Source organism: Colias philodice, chromosome 1 (assembly GCF_061535455.1).
Source record: "Colias philodice isolate Cphi_HAF_F1 chromosome 1, ilColPhil1 Martin Lab GWU primary, whole genome shotgun sequence".
Classification (NCBI taxonomy): Eukaryota; Metazoa; Arthropoda; class Insecta; order Lepidoptera; family Pieridae; genus Colias; species Colias philodice.
In genome coordinates, this window is record NC_143086.1 from 5,740,793 (window position 1) to 5,758,031 (window position 17,239).

At 31.7% G+C, this 17,239-nt stretch overlaps 1 protein-coding gene across 1 annotated transcript; it reads left to right on the forward strand.

The window, feature by feature from the left end:
* The first annotated feature begins 1,196 nt into the window (after positions 1-1,196).
* On the forward strand, positions 1,197-16,748 carry Sugb (Sugar baby transporter). Its single transcript, XM_089702888.1, has 14 exons — positions 1,197-1,320; positions 2,547-2,624; positions 3,439-3,577; positions 5,119-5,338; positions 5,514-5,685; positions 6,677-6,891; positions 7,179-7,392; positions 7,818-7,915; positions 8,271-8,427; positions 9,453-9,637; positions 10,336-10,591; positions 11,302-11,513; positions 11,915-12,107; positions 16,292-16,748. The coding sequence occupies exons 2-14, from the start codon at positions 2,552-2,554 to the stop codon at positions 16,366-16,368; spliced, it is 2,211 nt and encodes a 736-aa protein (XP_089559014.1). The 5' UTR covers positions 1,197-1,320; positions 2,547-2,551; the 3' UTR covers positions 16,369-16,748.
* The last annotated feature ends 491 nt before the right edge of the window (positions 16,749-17,239 follow it).

Genomic DNA, 17,239 nt, shown 5'->3' on the forward strand with positions numbered 1-17,239 from the left:
TCCACTGCTGGACAAAGGCCTCCCTCGAGGATTTCCAGTACGACCGGTCACCGGCGGCCTGCATCCAGCGGCTCCCTGCCACTCGGAAATAAGAAATTCATGGCGGTTACAACTTCGATTCGCGAGGCGAATGACGCGGATTCGAAAACCGACTCGTGATAGAATTTTTTCTATTCTTTAAAATTTCTCGTAATATATTTCCTTTCATAAAAGTTATATACCTACTTAGGTAATTTAGCTAATGACTATAATAAAATGTGGGAATCAGTGAAGGTCGGTCCATCACAAGCTCTTAGGACATATGCCATGGGGATGTAGTTCATGGTGTTTTAAAGTTAAAAGAACACTATTACAAAGTTAAAGATGATAGGTACACTATAATATTAAGTAATATGAAGTTTCTACATACTTACCGATTTATTCTTGACTAAGATTTCAGGAAATATTATCTCCAAAAACTGGAATGAAATCTATACAATACTAGCAAACCCGGCGAACTCCGTTTCGCCACCAGAGACACCTTTTCTTTGTTAAAAACCTCACGGAGCCCGAGACCTTTCCAACGAATGCAAAACCGTGGAAATCGGTTCGTGCGTTCTGGAGTTTAATAGCGTCAGGAAGGAAAACCCGACTTATTTTTATATAGTAGATTAAGTTCGCGCAGCACTTTTTGAATTGGAAAGAACGTAATTCGTACTTATTTTCTTCTTGAAAAAAGAAAAAAACTAACTTGTTTTTTTTTTCTAGTTTTGCCAGTATACAAAATTAATTGTCTTTTATTATTAAAAATGACTTTTGTGCTTTTAAACAGATTTTAAACGTGATTTATTATTTATTCCGTTAACTTTGCGAACAAAATAAATTTGAAAAGCGCGCTCATACAGTTGTAATTAGGAACATTATAATGTTGTCATATTCAAAAACTATGAGATCGCTTTGACGATAGATGAATAAAAATTGAAATAAAATAATAAAAAAATTAAGAACTTTAACTCACCGATGAAATACTTATTACGATGGCTATCCTCACCGCGCAATTCAATAATTATTTAGCTTGTAATGTTCTTTACAGCGGAATAGGTACATAGTGACATCTTTGGGAGTTTATCTCGAAACGCAAGCCATTTTGACATATATGTCATTAAAATAACATGACATATGACAATTGACAAGATATGCGGAAAATTGAATTGATTATTGAAAACAGGTGCTAAAAAAGTAGGCAGTAGCGTGGACGATAAAAAGTTATTTTCTATAATGTACTTAATTAGTTTCTAACTTCATATCAAGTAGATTGTTGAATATTGAATGAGCTTAAAGGTGAGACTTATAATGTTTTTATTTGTACTCGCCTACTAAAAGTGTCGGTGATTCCCATCTTATTGCTTACCACAGAGCAAGTAATATATACCATACATTTTTTATGAACTTAATTGAAGTCCTGAGACGCCTCGTGGGGCCGTGGGACAAGAGACAACATTTACACTAAAAAGCTTATGCCGTTGACCTGTGAAGCTAGTATATGTTAAAATTTATTTGGTATATACCTATTTCTAACTTATAGAATATGTAATCATTGGTAACAACATAGTTTTAATAATTACTTATAATAAGAGTTACGGAAGTAGTAAGTAGATTATTGATAGTATAAGGTCAATAAATTCTTTATTATGACATAAGTAAATAGATGTGTAAGTGTTAGTATTGACACCAACAGGAAGTGTGTCTCAAGTAAAGATCCTAGTTTAAAATACATTAAACACAGTCATGACACATTGCCTAAATGAAGTCTCAATAATAACATAAGGTTAATAATTTTATTTGAAAAACATCACTATCACATGTCTCATAAAACTATATGGAGCCAATTAATTATAATTGCAGATAAAATTAACACTTTATAAGTTTTAAATTTATATATTTTTATTTTTTAGGGCTTATTTAGACCACTTCTTTAAATATTCATCTAAACATATGCCATTCAATGCTTGCTCTTATAAATTGTCATATTCCAAGAATATTATACTTACCTAATTTAATTTTGCCCAAAAGAGAATGAGATATTTTAAATCCTGCTACTTATACAATTTAGTAGGATTCCTACAGAGACTCAAACCCTTCTTCCACTTCCAATAGGACAACCGAAAGCCAACTCAATTTCAGCAAAATTGCCATAATAAATTCATAATCCAAAAACAATTGTTTATTTCGGTAGAAATATCTTTAAAAGCTTCATCAGTGCGAAGATTTTAACAAAATTCAACAAGTAAGGTTGTAGGAAATCCTTTAACATTTGAATCACTTGTTTCTTTTATTAACAAACTCTAATACATAAACTTTCCCAAGAATATTTCTTAATCTCTTGATTGGATTCATGAGGTATGTTTGCATATTTCTAAATCTCCTTTAGTAATAACTGCATGAATTTGTGGCCATAATTCAGTTCCAATTTCTGACTAACACATTCACATAAAAACTTACTATACTATGCCTAATCTATCATGAGTTATTTGTATTATTTTTCTCTTAAATATTCTATGTTTCAGTCATCATGCTGCCAATGAAAATGAAAATCGACAAGAAGCTCCTGCCAATTAAAGGCCACTTCTTTTTATATAATGCGGGTGAGTGAAATTATATTATAATGATGACTATTAATCAGGTATTATAGTAGTTAGTATGATTAAATTAAATAAGGATAGATTACAGGTACTCTTCATAAAAAAATATAGGTATTTAAAAAAAATAATGTAAGTAGAGCTTAAGAGCTTATTTGACCATAAAAGGCCAGCAAACTTCTAGTGTTTCAAGCAAAGCACCTGCAACACTTCTAGTGTTTCAAGTGTTTATGGGCGGTGGTGACCACTTAACATCAGGTGGCCCACCTGCCCGTTTGCTTGCTTTGACATAAAAAAAAGTAAAAAAACTTGAATTTTGTGTATATATATTATATTATACCTACTCATTTCATAAATCTTTTTGTTCCAAATAGGTATTATGTTATGTGCATTTTATTTAACAAGTTCAAATGCATATAAATTAACATCTGACTTGCTTTAATTATATAAATTTAGAATATCAATAGGTTTTTATCAGAACTGTATTGCAAGTAACCTTTATCTCAGTATGTAATCACTATCCTCATATATGCCCTATCCTTATAATTCATATTATATTACTAATTACATACATTGTATTGACCTATTTCGAGTTTACACTAATTGCATAAAAATCTAAAATTTAAGCATTGAACTTATTACTGCAACCATAAAATAAGACATCATTTTTTAAATAAAGAAGAAATCCATAATTATGTTATGTTTGATTGCAACTATATAATATAATTTATCAGAATGTAAGAATATTTTTGCCACTAGATGATATATTATTAAAATATTGTCATATATTGTATGTGTTAAAATTCCTTCTTTATTTTAGGCACGGCTCCATTAGTCCCATACTTGTCTACATATGCTCGTCAATTGGGATTTTCATCCTCCACTGTTGGTCTCATTTATACAATACTACCTATATTTGGTCTTATTGCCAAACCACTTTTTGGTGTTATAGCTGATAGGTAAGTTCATGAAATTTATAACATAATTTTAAATATTTATATTGAAACTAGCTTTCCACCCGCGGCATCGCCCGCGCAGTCAAAATAAAAACCCGCATAGTTCCCGTTCCCGTGGGATTTCCGGGATAAAACCTATCCTATGTCCTTCCTCGGGTATCAAAATATTTCTATACCAAATTTTATGCAAATTGGTTCAGTAGTTAAGGCGTGATTGAGTAACAGACAGACAGACAGAGTTACTTTCTCATTTGTAATATTAGTATGGATAACAAAATTATTATCTTGAAATATAACTGGAGGTTTTCTATAATAATGCAATTAATACACTGTTAAAATTTTGTCTAATAAGTGACTACATCGTCAAATTAAAAATACTTATGTGAATGTTTATTACTACTTCTATTGCATAGAGGTAAATATGTGATTCATAATGGGTATATATGATATGGGAAATGGTCATATTATACAGTGACATCTGGTGATATGTGTTTATGATAATTATATTCAATAAAATAGTCAATGTTACTGAGCAAAGTTAATCCAACAACTTCTTTATTGTCAGTATAGAATTCATCAAATATTGTGAAAAACAAGCTGTATCTACCTGAACATAAGGTTTATTTATTCAATTGCAAATATAATATTATGTCTGTTATCTTATGACATTGGCCCAAATCTTGCTAATTTTAAGTCTGCAGTGAATGAAAATATTTAATCAGCTGATTACAACCCAAATTTAATAGTCTGCTCTAACTGAATCCCATAACAGTTTATAATATTTTTGGCAGTCACTTGTATGAGTCAAATTGTGGTTTAGTTGCTGTGCCATCCTGTTTTGATAATTATTTAATTGCCTTGCGAAAACACCATTACCTAAGTTATTATCTTTATAGGGCGAGATTATGATAAGTTCATTTTATCAGCTATATATTTACGGCTGATGTGATGCGATTGTATTGTTGCTTATTATTACATCTCAAATAATCTTTATTTTTACGACCAATTTACGTAGCGAAATATCCATTGTTTTTTCTATTGTCTATTGTTTTAATTTAAATTAACTAAAGAATACATAACAGCTGTGATCAAAAAGCTTATATCTAATACACTGGAGATTTCAGTATGAACATTAACTTGTAACAAGAAAATATGACCTTGAATGACGCCTGTATGTTTTTTATCCCTTTCACACCTAACTTGGCAAGTGGGTGTGAAAGAGATAAAAAACATACAGGCGTCATTCAAGGTCATATTTTCTTGGTACAAGTTAATGTTCATACTGAAATATCTCCAGTGTATTAGATATAAGCTTCTTGGCTGTGATACATACTTTGACTTAAACTAGGTTTTAATTTCAAAAATATATTCGAACAACAAATGGTCAATCTATTTCTTTTCGTCACATTAAATACCTACAATATACGTAATTGATTCTTAGAATACTAAAATAAGAAGTGAATGATCTCCTGTATGAAATCAAGTTTCGCGTTCTAAGAAAAACACGCCCCGCAGAGTCAGACGTTTTGTTTGCTTTTTTACAGGTTTAAAATACAAAAGCCAATATTTTTATTATTTCAAATAGTGACGTTGATAAGTTTTTCGGCTATATACTTTATACCGGAGAACGCGTCTAAACTAACAGCCGAATTGGATTGTGGAGATGGCGCGACGATGCTTAAAAGCTGTTATAAGACTGCTGAAGAAATTGACAGCTGTAAGATAATATCTTTGGGTAATCAAAATGCTACAGCTGATTGTAGGGTACGTGATATTCTTTTGTTCATGCTGCTTAGTGCCCCACGCTATGCGGTCCCACCTTTGCGCCAACTTTTCTAAAACTCGAAGGCTCGCTTTATGTTATATCTGAAATGGTTCAATCTAGTACTTTGTATATAGATATTCTTATTTTAAGTCATATAAAACGATATTCTTACAGATGAACTGTGATATGACGTCACCAAAAATGTGGCAAACTGTATGCGAACATTGGAACATACCGCAGTACTGCTATAGTAACACCGAAAGCATAGAATACATCTCACATATTAGTAATATAACACTAAGAGATAAGTGTGCCTACATCGCATCACACAATGTGACACTTGAAGGTAATTCGACTCTAATTGTTCAGATTCAATGAACTATAAATTCTTAGAAATCGACGCGTCCGCACGTGATGCTGGAAGCAATGATTCTACGTCTTTTCGCAATTGTATTTTCTTTCAAGGTTAAAACTAAATAACATCTTAACTTTAGTTTTATTGCCATTGAATGTCTTCAAATATAAAAAGAGAAATAAAACAAAATTGACCCTTGCATCGCCACGACGCAGACCGTGCGGCGAAAGACACAGATTCGAATACCGCCTCTTAAACGATTATTTTTATTTCAAATGTTTCTACAACACACTGTACTGTACACTACTGTTTTGTATTGTACATGCTTTGTGAAGCGAAAATCGAGCAGAGTTAAGTTCGTGGCTTACATCTTTAAGAAACAATTATTTTATCTAGGGATGTAACGATACCGATACCTATACCGATATATCGGCCGATATAATCGGCAAGCCGATATATCGGTATCGCCGATTATAAAACAACCGATACCGATATCAAACAATTCAAAAAACCGCGCCCAATGAACGTAGCGGGAGGCCGCCCGCGCGTGCGCACTTTGTTTTTTGAAAAAACTCTACCAATAGTAAACTTTTATTAGGAACTGATTGTATGTGTATAACTTAAAGTTTAACTGACTTTGCAAAATAATAATACTAAAATAAATGGTTCTCTTGTTTTTTTATTTGGCATTGTTATTTAAAAGAATACGATTTACAGTTGAGTCTCTGTTAAATGTTGGTAACTTTTATGCATAATTCACTATTTATTTTTCTACCAAGCCATCGATATCGGTATCGGTATCGGTATCGCCGATATTTTATTACAAATATCGGTATCGTATCGGCAAAATCATGTATCGTTACATTTTATCTAATCCAAATCATAACTTCCTAATACCATTAGATTTTTAGGCAACCTTTCAATCGAAAATTCCCATAGTACACTAATACTCCAATAAAACTCCCATTCATTACCATTCCAGGATATAATTTTAAGCCAAGTTGTCGCATTGGAAACGGTTTCGTGGACGTCAACGAACCATGCACTTTGAAGTGTACAAATGAACAGCTTTCTGGTATCATTGGACCAAATAAAGCCAATATGACGTGCGTTGATAATACTTTGAACTACCGCTTGTGTGATGGTAATATAAGTACCATAGATAATGTAAAGACAAACCAAATGGATCAATGCAAGGTAATGTATATTCAGTTTTTTTTAAACTGGTGATGAATAGCTTCAATGATTTTGTATTCAATATAGATTATTAAAAATTTGATACGTATTTTCACCCTCGATTTCTCTGGTATCAAGTCTCTTTTTTCGTGAAGCAGTGTTCTATATCCTTTCCAAGGTCAAGCCTAAATCTGTTTAAAATTTCGCTTTTTCAGTTGTTCAGTTCGAAAAACTATGAGAGATAATATAATTTAATTCTACATTTATGATATTATGATTATCAATATCACTTATTATAATAATTTTAGGCAACCTGTGAGCTCGATAAAACTCAGCCCTGGAAGCTAATGGAGATCTGTCTAGGCTGGGGCGCTGACGTCACAAACGCTTGTAAACCCAAGACAAGGGCGGGTGAACATTTACCAGATCATTTGTCCTTTACTGGCGTGGTTCGATTGTCCAAAACGGTCACTGAACATAAGTGTGTGTTCTTGAGGATGGAACATATTGTGATGGACGATGGTTAGTTTCTTGATTGTTGTTAAAACCCAAAGTTATAACGTATTTCAATACTTACAGGTTTATTGTTGAAAGTAGCTTATGTTAGACCATCAGTCTTGAAGTATTTTGATTTGCATTTATTATATAGGTATGGATAGACGATAGATTTATTATATAGGTTTGTTTCTTAAGACTCTGAAATCTGAACTGTACACAAATATAGATTAAAGGTTAAAATAGTAGCGGGCATGGACTCATTTAATTCCATTATCGTGGGAATAGATCAGCTTATTAAAATAATGAGGCAAGATTTTATATTGTTTTCTGAAGACTTTATTTTTTGTAATATACTCCCCTTATATTTTATATCTTTAGTATTCTCTATATCGCAAATAGAAAAAAATTGACATGTAAAGTTTTGTATCCATAAAAAACGTGTGTTTTAGGCACTATACATTATCCAGATTGTATATCCAAAGCTCAATATGAAATGGAAGTCAGTCTGTTTCATCCATCGTGCGAGATCAGCTGTAACAATGCACAGGTTAGTATAATTATATTTTATTATATAGATTTTTAGGTGTTTTAAGGAACGATGAGAAATTATAGTCACTTAATTATGTCTTTAATATGTGGACTAATTAGTATAATGTCATCTCATACAAGGCAAAACAAAATAAAGCGATAGATAAATTGATATTCAACTAAATAGATATAATGAGAGATTCCTTACTAACTATTTTATGGGTATAAGTTTAAATACCTACTATTACTTAAATATTTGGCAAACATAATGTTTTCCAAAGAATGTGAAATTAGTGCCATATTATATCCTCAAAAGTATTTACAAGCAATGCCTACTAGAAGACCATGAATTCTCATATTAACTTATTTCACAGATAAATGAATTATTACAAGCCGCAAGAGACAGTACCAGTGAGGAAACTAATCAATATACAAAACAATTTTGGCTGTTTTTCATGCTTATGCTTATAAGTTGGGTCGGACAAGCTGTTACCGTTACTTTTGCGGATGCTATCTGTTTTAATTTACTGGGTATGTGCTATATTGTATTATACATTAAATATACAAATTTATTAATATAATTAATGTTTCCTTTAGATTATTGAAGTAGATTATAATATATTATTTAAGACTTGGTGTGGCAATGCGATTTGTTATGGTAAACACTGCAAACATTGAAATGTTATGCCGTGTTATTCGATTATTTAATGTTGTTATTATGGCCGTATAAATACATAGTTTAAATTAGTGATGCAACGAATACTACTTTTACGAATACGAATACGAATATCAAACCTACTATTCGGCGAATACGAATATCTCGCCTTGGTAATAAAAGACTTATTTATTTAATGAATGTTTACTCTTCTAATAATTAAAATTTACAATAGGCAAATTTTAATTTAAAAAACATAAAATTCGTAGATTTTCTGGTTCTAGGCGATTTTTTTTCAGTCTGGATGTTTCCAGCCGTTGAAAAAAGTCTTTCCGAAGCACTGTACATGGCTTCAGTGAAAAATATTTTTGGGCGAGTTTTTTCAGACTTGGAAAATTGACATCTTCTCGCCAAAAGGCCAGTGGATCAGCAGTCTCTGCACACGTCATGTTTTTACGCGCGAATTTTAAATCTGTAGTAAATAGAGTTGCGTACAAAAATATTCGTTTATAAAAATTCGTATATTCGCCGAATACGAATATTCGGTAAATGTCTACTATTCGGCGAATACGAATATTCGTATTCGTATTCGTTGCATCACTAGTTTAAATGTGCAAAATGATAAATTTTCGTAACTGGCACGTGTATAATATTCAATTTTTTTTTTTATTCAAAATGCAATGTTTGTGTGCTTTTCAATCCTTCTTTTTACAACAGAGTTACACAAGATAAGGATCGTACGTATTGGAATATAGTTAGTAGTAGCATAAAATAATTTATTGCAGCACCAGATCTTAATCTACTTACCTTGAATGTACTTAAAAAGTCACACACAGTAAATAGACTTATATAATAAATTCACGTGGAAAAAGTGTTCTAAAAACTAAATTATTTATTTCAGGTACTAAAGTATCTCAGTACGGCAAACAGAGGCTATGGGGTTCAGTCGGATTTGGTCTATTTTCCCTACTAACTGGCAGTCTTATAGACGTGTTCAGTGATGGAGCGTACAAGGACTATACTATAGCGTTCATACTCATGTTTGTGTTCATGTGCGGCAGTATTATTGTGTCGTGGTTTGTTAGGGTAAGTTGTAAGTGTGAAGTATAAAAAAAGTTCAGCATACCTTTGTTTTATACGTGTAGTTCCATCTGTAAAACAATGTCAATGCTGATCCACTTATAATTCAAGAATAGTTGAACGTATTTTACTGAGTTTTGACGTGACAACGTTTTATAATTCGATAGAGCCGGCTGCACGCACGAAAAAACATGACTCATGCGGCGTTACCTCGCTCTGAGGCGTTCCATGTAGGCTTGAAGTGCAAGCGAGAGCGCGGAACGAGCGACAAAGAAGCACAATCGGACGTTGTCACATTCAACTATCGTCAGTAAACCGACTTTACAGACAACCAATTTTTTGCTTTATCTGTGGCAACTTAGATTATTATGATTTAAAAAATTTGTAAACTTACAAAAATGTGTCTGATTGAAAGAAGGTGAACAGCCAGTAGTTCAAGTTAGTGCAGTTTCAGGGTAACAAAAGCCATCAAGTAATTATAATACAACTAGCAGTCCGCCCCGGCTTCGCCCGTGGTACATATTTACGTTTTCTCTCCATAAGAACCATCCTCGTACTTCAAGGAATATAATTAAAAAAAATTAACGAAATCGGTTCAGCCGTTCTCAAGTTATGCGCTTACCAACACATTTTGTGATTCATTTTTATATATAAGAAGAAGAAGAAGAAGAAGATTTATTATAACATTTTGAATTACGTTACAGGTGGAATCCACAAAATTCTCAGTGAACATCCTTGCAGACGTTGGATCTCTACTGCGTTCGTTACACACGTGTGTATTTATAGCATGGACGATAGGAGTTGGTCTCTGTACGGGGCTTATATGGCAATTTCTCTCGTGGCATATAGAAGATGTAGCGAGGCTGTCTTGTGATGGAGCGGACTATATGAAAACGTTGCAGGGGCTTGTGAGCGCTATACAGACGTTCTGTGGGGAAATACCGTTCATGTTTTTGTCTGGTGAGTTGTTTGTTTTTATTGGGTTTATTTTTGTAAGTAATTATTTTTAGCTGTTTTTTAGAGAAATATAATGGGATCTTGTCTCCAACGTGCTTATGTTATTAAAATTTATATTATGGCTTCTCGTTACCAACATTGTTGGTAACGAGAAGCCATAATATAAATTATAAAATAAATAATAGTTAAAAAAAACTAAAAAACACGCTTTATCAAATTAGTGTATTGTCATCGGTCCTCAATAAATCTACAAAGTTTGAACGAAATCTGGCCGTTTAAAGTGGGTCAAAATCGTGCCTGAAGAAGTCGGTTACAAACAAACATACAGGTTTATGTGTCTTATAATTTTCTTATTCAAATGTATAACAGATTATATTATTTATCTTGATAGATTAAACTTTGCTACCGCAATTTAGTCAGATTACTTACTCTTAAGTTATAATTAAATAAATGTTTTTACTTACATATAAAACTAGCTGCTCCGCGCGGTTTCACCCCCGTGACTCCTCTCCCGTTGGTCGTAGCGTGATGATATATAGCCTATAGCCTTCCTCGATAAATGAGCTATCTAACACCGAAATAATTTTTCAAATCGGACCAGTAGTTCCCGAGATTAGCGCGTTCAAACAAACAAACAAACTCTTCAGCTTTATAATATTAGTATAGATAAGCCGCACTCATTATATTATATAATTATTATTATTTATTTACAGGTTACATACTAAAAAAACTCGGTCACATAAACATGATGACTGTAGTACTATTCGCTTTTGGGGTCCGTTTTATACTATATTCAGTAGTGACTAACGCGTGGTGGATATTACCTATAGAGATGTTACAAGGCATAACATTTGGAATGTTCTACCCAACTATGACGTCATATGCTAATGTAGTGTCCCCACCAGGCACGGAAACAACTGTGCAAGTAAGTATGCTGTAGAGTTAGATCTTGAGGGATAAAATATTAGACATTTTGCTTGAATTTACGAATGGGTGAGATACAACTTCTCATGCTAATTTTTAGCTTATCTAGCTACATAAAGGGGAGGAGATTTATTTTAAAAAGTATACATTTTAAATTTATAGAACCTTGTTTACGAACAATGTTTACTTAGGTTATGCACGCATAATAAAATATGACAATGTTTATATAAAAGCGAAAAAACCGTCAAGGGTCAGTTTTTCGGCTACTGAAATGGTGATAGTTTCTCTTATAATTACAATTTTTGTCGATATATTAAAGTCTAGACTTACAGTTTACCTTACGTGAATGTTTTTTATGTGTAGCTCAATGAGTCACATCCATATAATTACACAAAATTCTAGGGTCTTGTAGGTGCAATATTCGAAGGCATCGGCACATCGCTCGGCAGTTTCATCGGCGGTCGTTTATATGAGACTTATGGCGGTTGGAACACGTTCCGATGGTTCGGTTATGGGGCGTTCGTTGCTTGTGTGGTGCATGCGATCACACAGTACGCGATAAAGGACAAACATAGCCACGTGGAGCTCAATCAAGGTAAAGATGGGGAGAATTAGTTGGGAGGGGAAATAAATGGAGGGGGGGGGTCGCCACAATTGGTTAATTAAAGTGTATGTGTCAGTATTGTAGTTATGGTAATGTGTAAGGCATCCAGTATTGTAGTAATGAGGGTACACTTGTGTCACATGACGTAATAAATTATGCTCTAATTAATACCGTGCGCGTAATTACGCAGTACGCGATCAAAGATAAACATAGCCACGTGGAGCTCAATCAAGGTAAATATGGTGGGGAGAATTAGGTGGGAGGTGTATTCAATAGTAATGGGGGGGGATTAGTTGGGAGAAATGAAATGGGGGGAGGGGGGTCCGCCACGATGGTTTGTAATGTGGGCATTCAGTATTGTAGATGTAAAGGGTACACTTGTGTCACAAATAATAATTAGAGCTAGCGCGCACGAACAACTTTGTCTCCGCAACTATTTTGTCTCTCCCGTCAATTTGTATGGGGAGTTGCGTCGCTACGTGCGCGCACTTTCATACTAGCCCATAGGTGGAGAAACAAAATAGTTGCGGAGACAAAATAGTTGCGGAGACAAAGTTGCTCGTGCGCACTAGCTCTTAGAGTCTAAAAAGGTATTTATATGATACATGTGGATAATAATTAATTGTACAGTTAAGGGAATTGCACTTCAGTCTATTTACATGTAAATCAGTTATTTTATTGTCTAAATAAACGACAAGGAACTCTTGTATAGTTTAACCTTATTTAATTCACCTACCTAGCTATGATTTATCCACAAATTATACATTTCATCTTCTATGCACTGAGAAAATTGTGCCTTATTACTTAACATTAACTCTTAAATTGTACTTATAAGTAACTGCCAATTTAAATTTACGTTAAAATATATGGAAATACAAACAAATATGCTTCAGTAAAAATAATATATAATTAGATCAGACATTCCCAGTGACATATTATGTAAAGCATTGTTTTATATTGCTATCGTGGCGGCATACTTTACTTAACATTGGCATTAAAATGGACTCGAAACTAGATTTAATTGAAGTATTATTGAACTAACAATTTACAAAACATAGTATTAATTGTAAGTGTAGTATTAGCAATTTTACGATATTTTGCCTTAGTACTTATGTAAGACATTACTTGACAAGAAAAAGGAAAAATAATGACCAACTCACAACCAGAGACTTAGTTATTAATACAGTGTTGTGAACAATGCATTTATTATTGGTTTCTGTTATTTTTATATTGCATTAAGATTATTGTAGTTGTTATAAAACTCGTGTACTCAAACTAAAGGACACATTATGTTTGTAAAGAAAGTAATTGACATACAATACAAACAATATTTTTTGCTTAAAATAAACATTATGCTTGTATAACGCGTTTCATTTAAGAAACGAATCTTAAATGGCGGCCAAAGCTGACATTGACATATGGTAGGGTCAGCAAAAAAGAAAATAAAAATAACGTAAATGGATAATTATTTTAATTTGTTTGTTGACAAACTGTTTTGTTATGGTATTTGTGTATTTATATGAATTATCATATTTACGTATACAGAATGCAACAAAATCCCCATGATACTCATAATGAGCCCATAAAACTGAACAACTTTTCCCAAAGAACATAGTTAACCATCAAATTCCAATAAAATTTTATTTACTATCGCAAATAAATAATTGTCATTGTAAATTTATGATAATTAAACTATAATAGGGAAAATCAAATATATTTTAGTGATTATACTTTACCCTATTTTTTTGCATATTGTACGGCCGTGTGTAAGCGAGAGTGAATGATAAGCGCCGCCATTGAAGATTCGTTTCTTTAATGAAACGCGTTATATGACAAATGAGTTAAAAGTTAGCAGGCCTAATTACATTTGTTTTAAATTTAAGACTCAGTTATTCCCATTTCAACATAAGTATTTAAACTAAATTTAATTTATACAGTAGAACCTCGATAAGTTAAAGTCCAAGGGAAACACAAAATATTTTAAGTTATAGAGGTTTTAAGTTATCAAGGGTCTATCCTATTTTTCACTGCTTCTATAGCTTTTAATTTATCAGCGTAGGTGAGGGTTGTTAGTTTTCTTTTTGGACTCATTTTAAGCCAGTTTTATCACACAGTAAGTAAAGTGATGTTTCCAGGACAACAATCAAAAACTTATGATGCAAGTAAGTTGTTGTCATAAAGCTAACCGCCGCAAAGCTTTGAAGAATTTCGATAAAGCAAACAATAGGTAATGTATTGTTTACGTTAACAATACATAGTAAACACGTGCAAGCAATAAATACCGAAACCTTTTGTTTTGACACTCTTTCAAAATGACTCATTGACAAACAATTTTATGTTATTGAGGTTGTGGACACATTTCTTTAAGTTACTGAGGGCCAATACAGAGATTATTTATTTAAGTTATAGAGGTTGCATATTTTAAGTTAAAGAGGTTTTGGGCTCTGATGGGAAGGGAACATATTATTTTTTGAAGTTACAGAGGTTTTTATGTTACCGAGGTTTAAGTTATCGAGGTTCAACTGTATCTAATGACTATAAAGTATTATGTTAAACATTGAAATACGTAATGTAACGCACTAACCTTAGCTATGTTTAATTCCATTGATTGAAATTATTTTATTTTAGGTTACTCTGAGTATTATAGTTAATTGTGATATTTTATTTTTCGCATACTGGCTGTGTTTCCACTTTAGTGCGTAGTAATGTACTGAAAATATAATTTTCAATTCTATTTATTCATATCTTAATTACATATTTATGCATGATTTTTAAACGAAAATGGTCAATTTGAGTAAAAGAAAATTATAATAAACCTTTGGGAAATATTTTAATTACTTGTACAAAGATTGTCTGTAAATATAATCAAAATTAACATATATGTAACATAGTACTTAAGAACTTGTTAAGAACGAATACAATAATTTGGTATACCTTGGTATACAGGCACATCTAAAAACCCGGTGATTGCTAAAATTTTGTCTTATTTTCTCATGTGTATGTCTTATGTGTAAGAAATCATTTCATATCGTTTACTGTATGTTAAATATGAATAGGCTGGCCTTATTAAGTTTAGTTTGGAATTAAAAAAGTTGTTGAATGTTTTTGTATACATTATTCACAATTTATTGATATTGCAAAAGAGACAATGGGTGTAGTTCTGATGATAAAAAATTAGCTTCTATATCTTTTGTTTAAACAATCTTCATATCTCAGATCAATAATACTGAAATAAAAGATTTCAGTTGTATTATTGGTGATACAGATTAATATATAGATTTACAAGAGTCATGTTACTATGTAAAGAGGCCTTGCCGATTCATATTCAAAATATACTTTTCATCACAATTCATTCTGTTTGTGCCTCATGTCGTCTGGTTGGGTTCATGTAATTAACTCGAGTATTCTTGTCATTATAATATTAAAATATATGAGAACTTATAATCTAATGACAAGAATCGCGAGAAAGGCTTGGAATTTACTTACTTTGCTCATAAAAAGCTGGATACGACCAGTTCTTTGTTTCATGTAACTACCGTAGTATTGTCCCATTCTAGTGCTGTGAATTTATTTTCTAACCTTCCATACATTTTCAGTGTACTTTAACATTTTTCAGTGACCTGTACACAAGTATGAATTTTATATATTATTATGTATCCATTGTAGAATTAGTTAAGAGGCATTGTACGTAATGATTTTATATGCCCTGTTATTTTGTAATGTGGTGTTTGAGTTCCTTTATATCCAGTATTTTGGTAATCATTTTAACTTTGAACCAATTAAATATATATTTTCAATGCAGATTATAGTGTTATTTTTTTTTCATGTTTGCCCTCTATCAATTTATTTCAGCCAGTGTTTTAAACTAATTACTACAAAGCAAGTATATTCCAATCTTTTGGTTAAGTGTTCGTGATTTATGTTTTTATTTAGTTTTAGGAGCTTAATGTTAACGTTACATGCTTTATTTCGTATAGACTAGACACAAGTATTTTGGATTATAAGTTTTTTGTACTTTCATAGTCATACATATCATAAGAGGTATCTTATAGACTTGTTTTTTCCTGGTTTCATTAGCTATAATTGCTGTACATTGCTTGGATTTGGTTGCATGTGGTTATTGTATATGTCATATGTGTATTTATAAGTTAATTTAATAATGAAAAATATTTCAGGTTACACATCGGTGATTCACTATGGGCAAAACAATGACGTTGTCCATATATTAGACGACATGGATGGTGAAAGCTAGTGATATAGTATTTAAAATACATGCTCAAATAATAATTATGTACTTAGATAGTTGTAGACAATTATTGCTCTTTCTTGCCTTTTTATTTATTTACAATTTATAAAAGTTTTCTATGGAAGTTATAGTTACTACAAATGTAACAGCTGGTGCTCATTTTAGTCATTCAAGAAAATAGTTATATAATATATTGTTCCTAGAAATAAGGTACATATATCTTAACCCAAATCAAGTTACCTAACTTTAAGAGGAAATACTGAAATAAGTACTTACATTTAAAGTTTATAAAGTATACTCTATTACTTTTTTACTAAATAAAACTTTTCATATTATTATCATGGTGCTACTTAAAATTAAAGTTCAGAATACAAAGATTGTATGAAATATGGTAATATATGTACTTAGTTAAATCAATTGAATTTATTACTTTCTATATTATTAGCTGTATAATTAAATTTACTGTAGCCATTATAAAGATAACTTATAACAAAAATTTGAAGGGTAAAAATAAAAAAGATACTGAAAATTGCTCAATAATTATATTTAGTTTATGAAATTCAAAATTGAAGATATCTTTTTTGGCAAAGGTGTTTGACTTTTGGCGGCACAAATAGATATTCTCCTGTTCACTTATACATATTTAAATTATTTATACAATATAATATAAGTAGTTAATACTTAATAAAATAGTCACTACCTAGTTAAAGTGGTAGTTATTACAATTGTTAATTTAACATAAGTACTGGGTATAAACCATGTATAACGTGCAAATAATGATAACTTTAGGTTTCATTCTTTGAATAATTAAGTATTATATTATCTAAAGTGACAATAAATATTATACCTAAATATATTACAATGAAGTTATTATTTA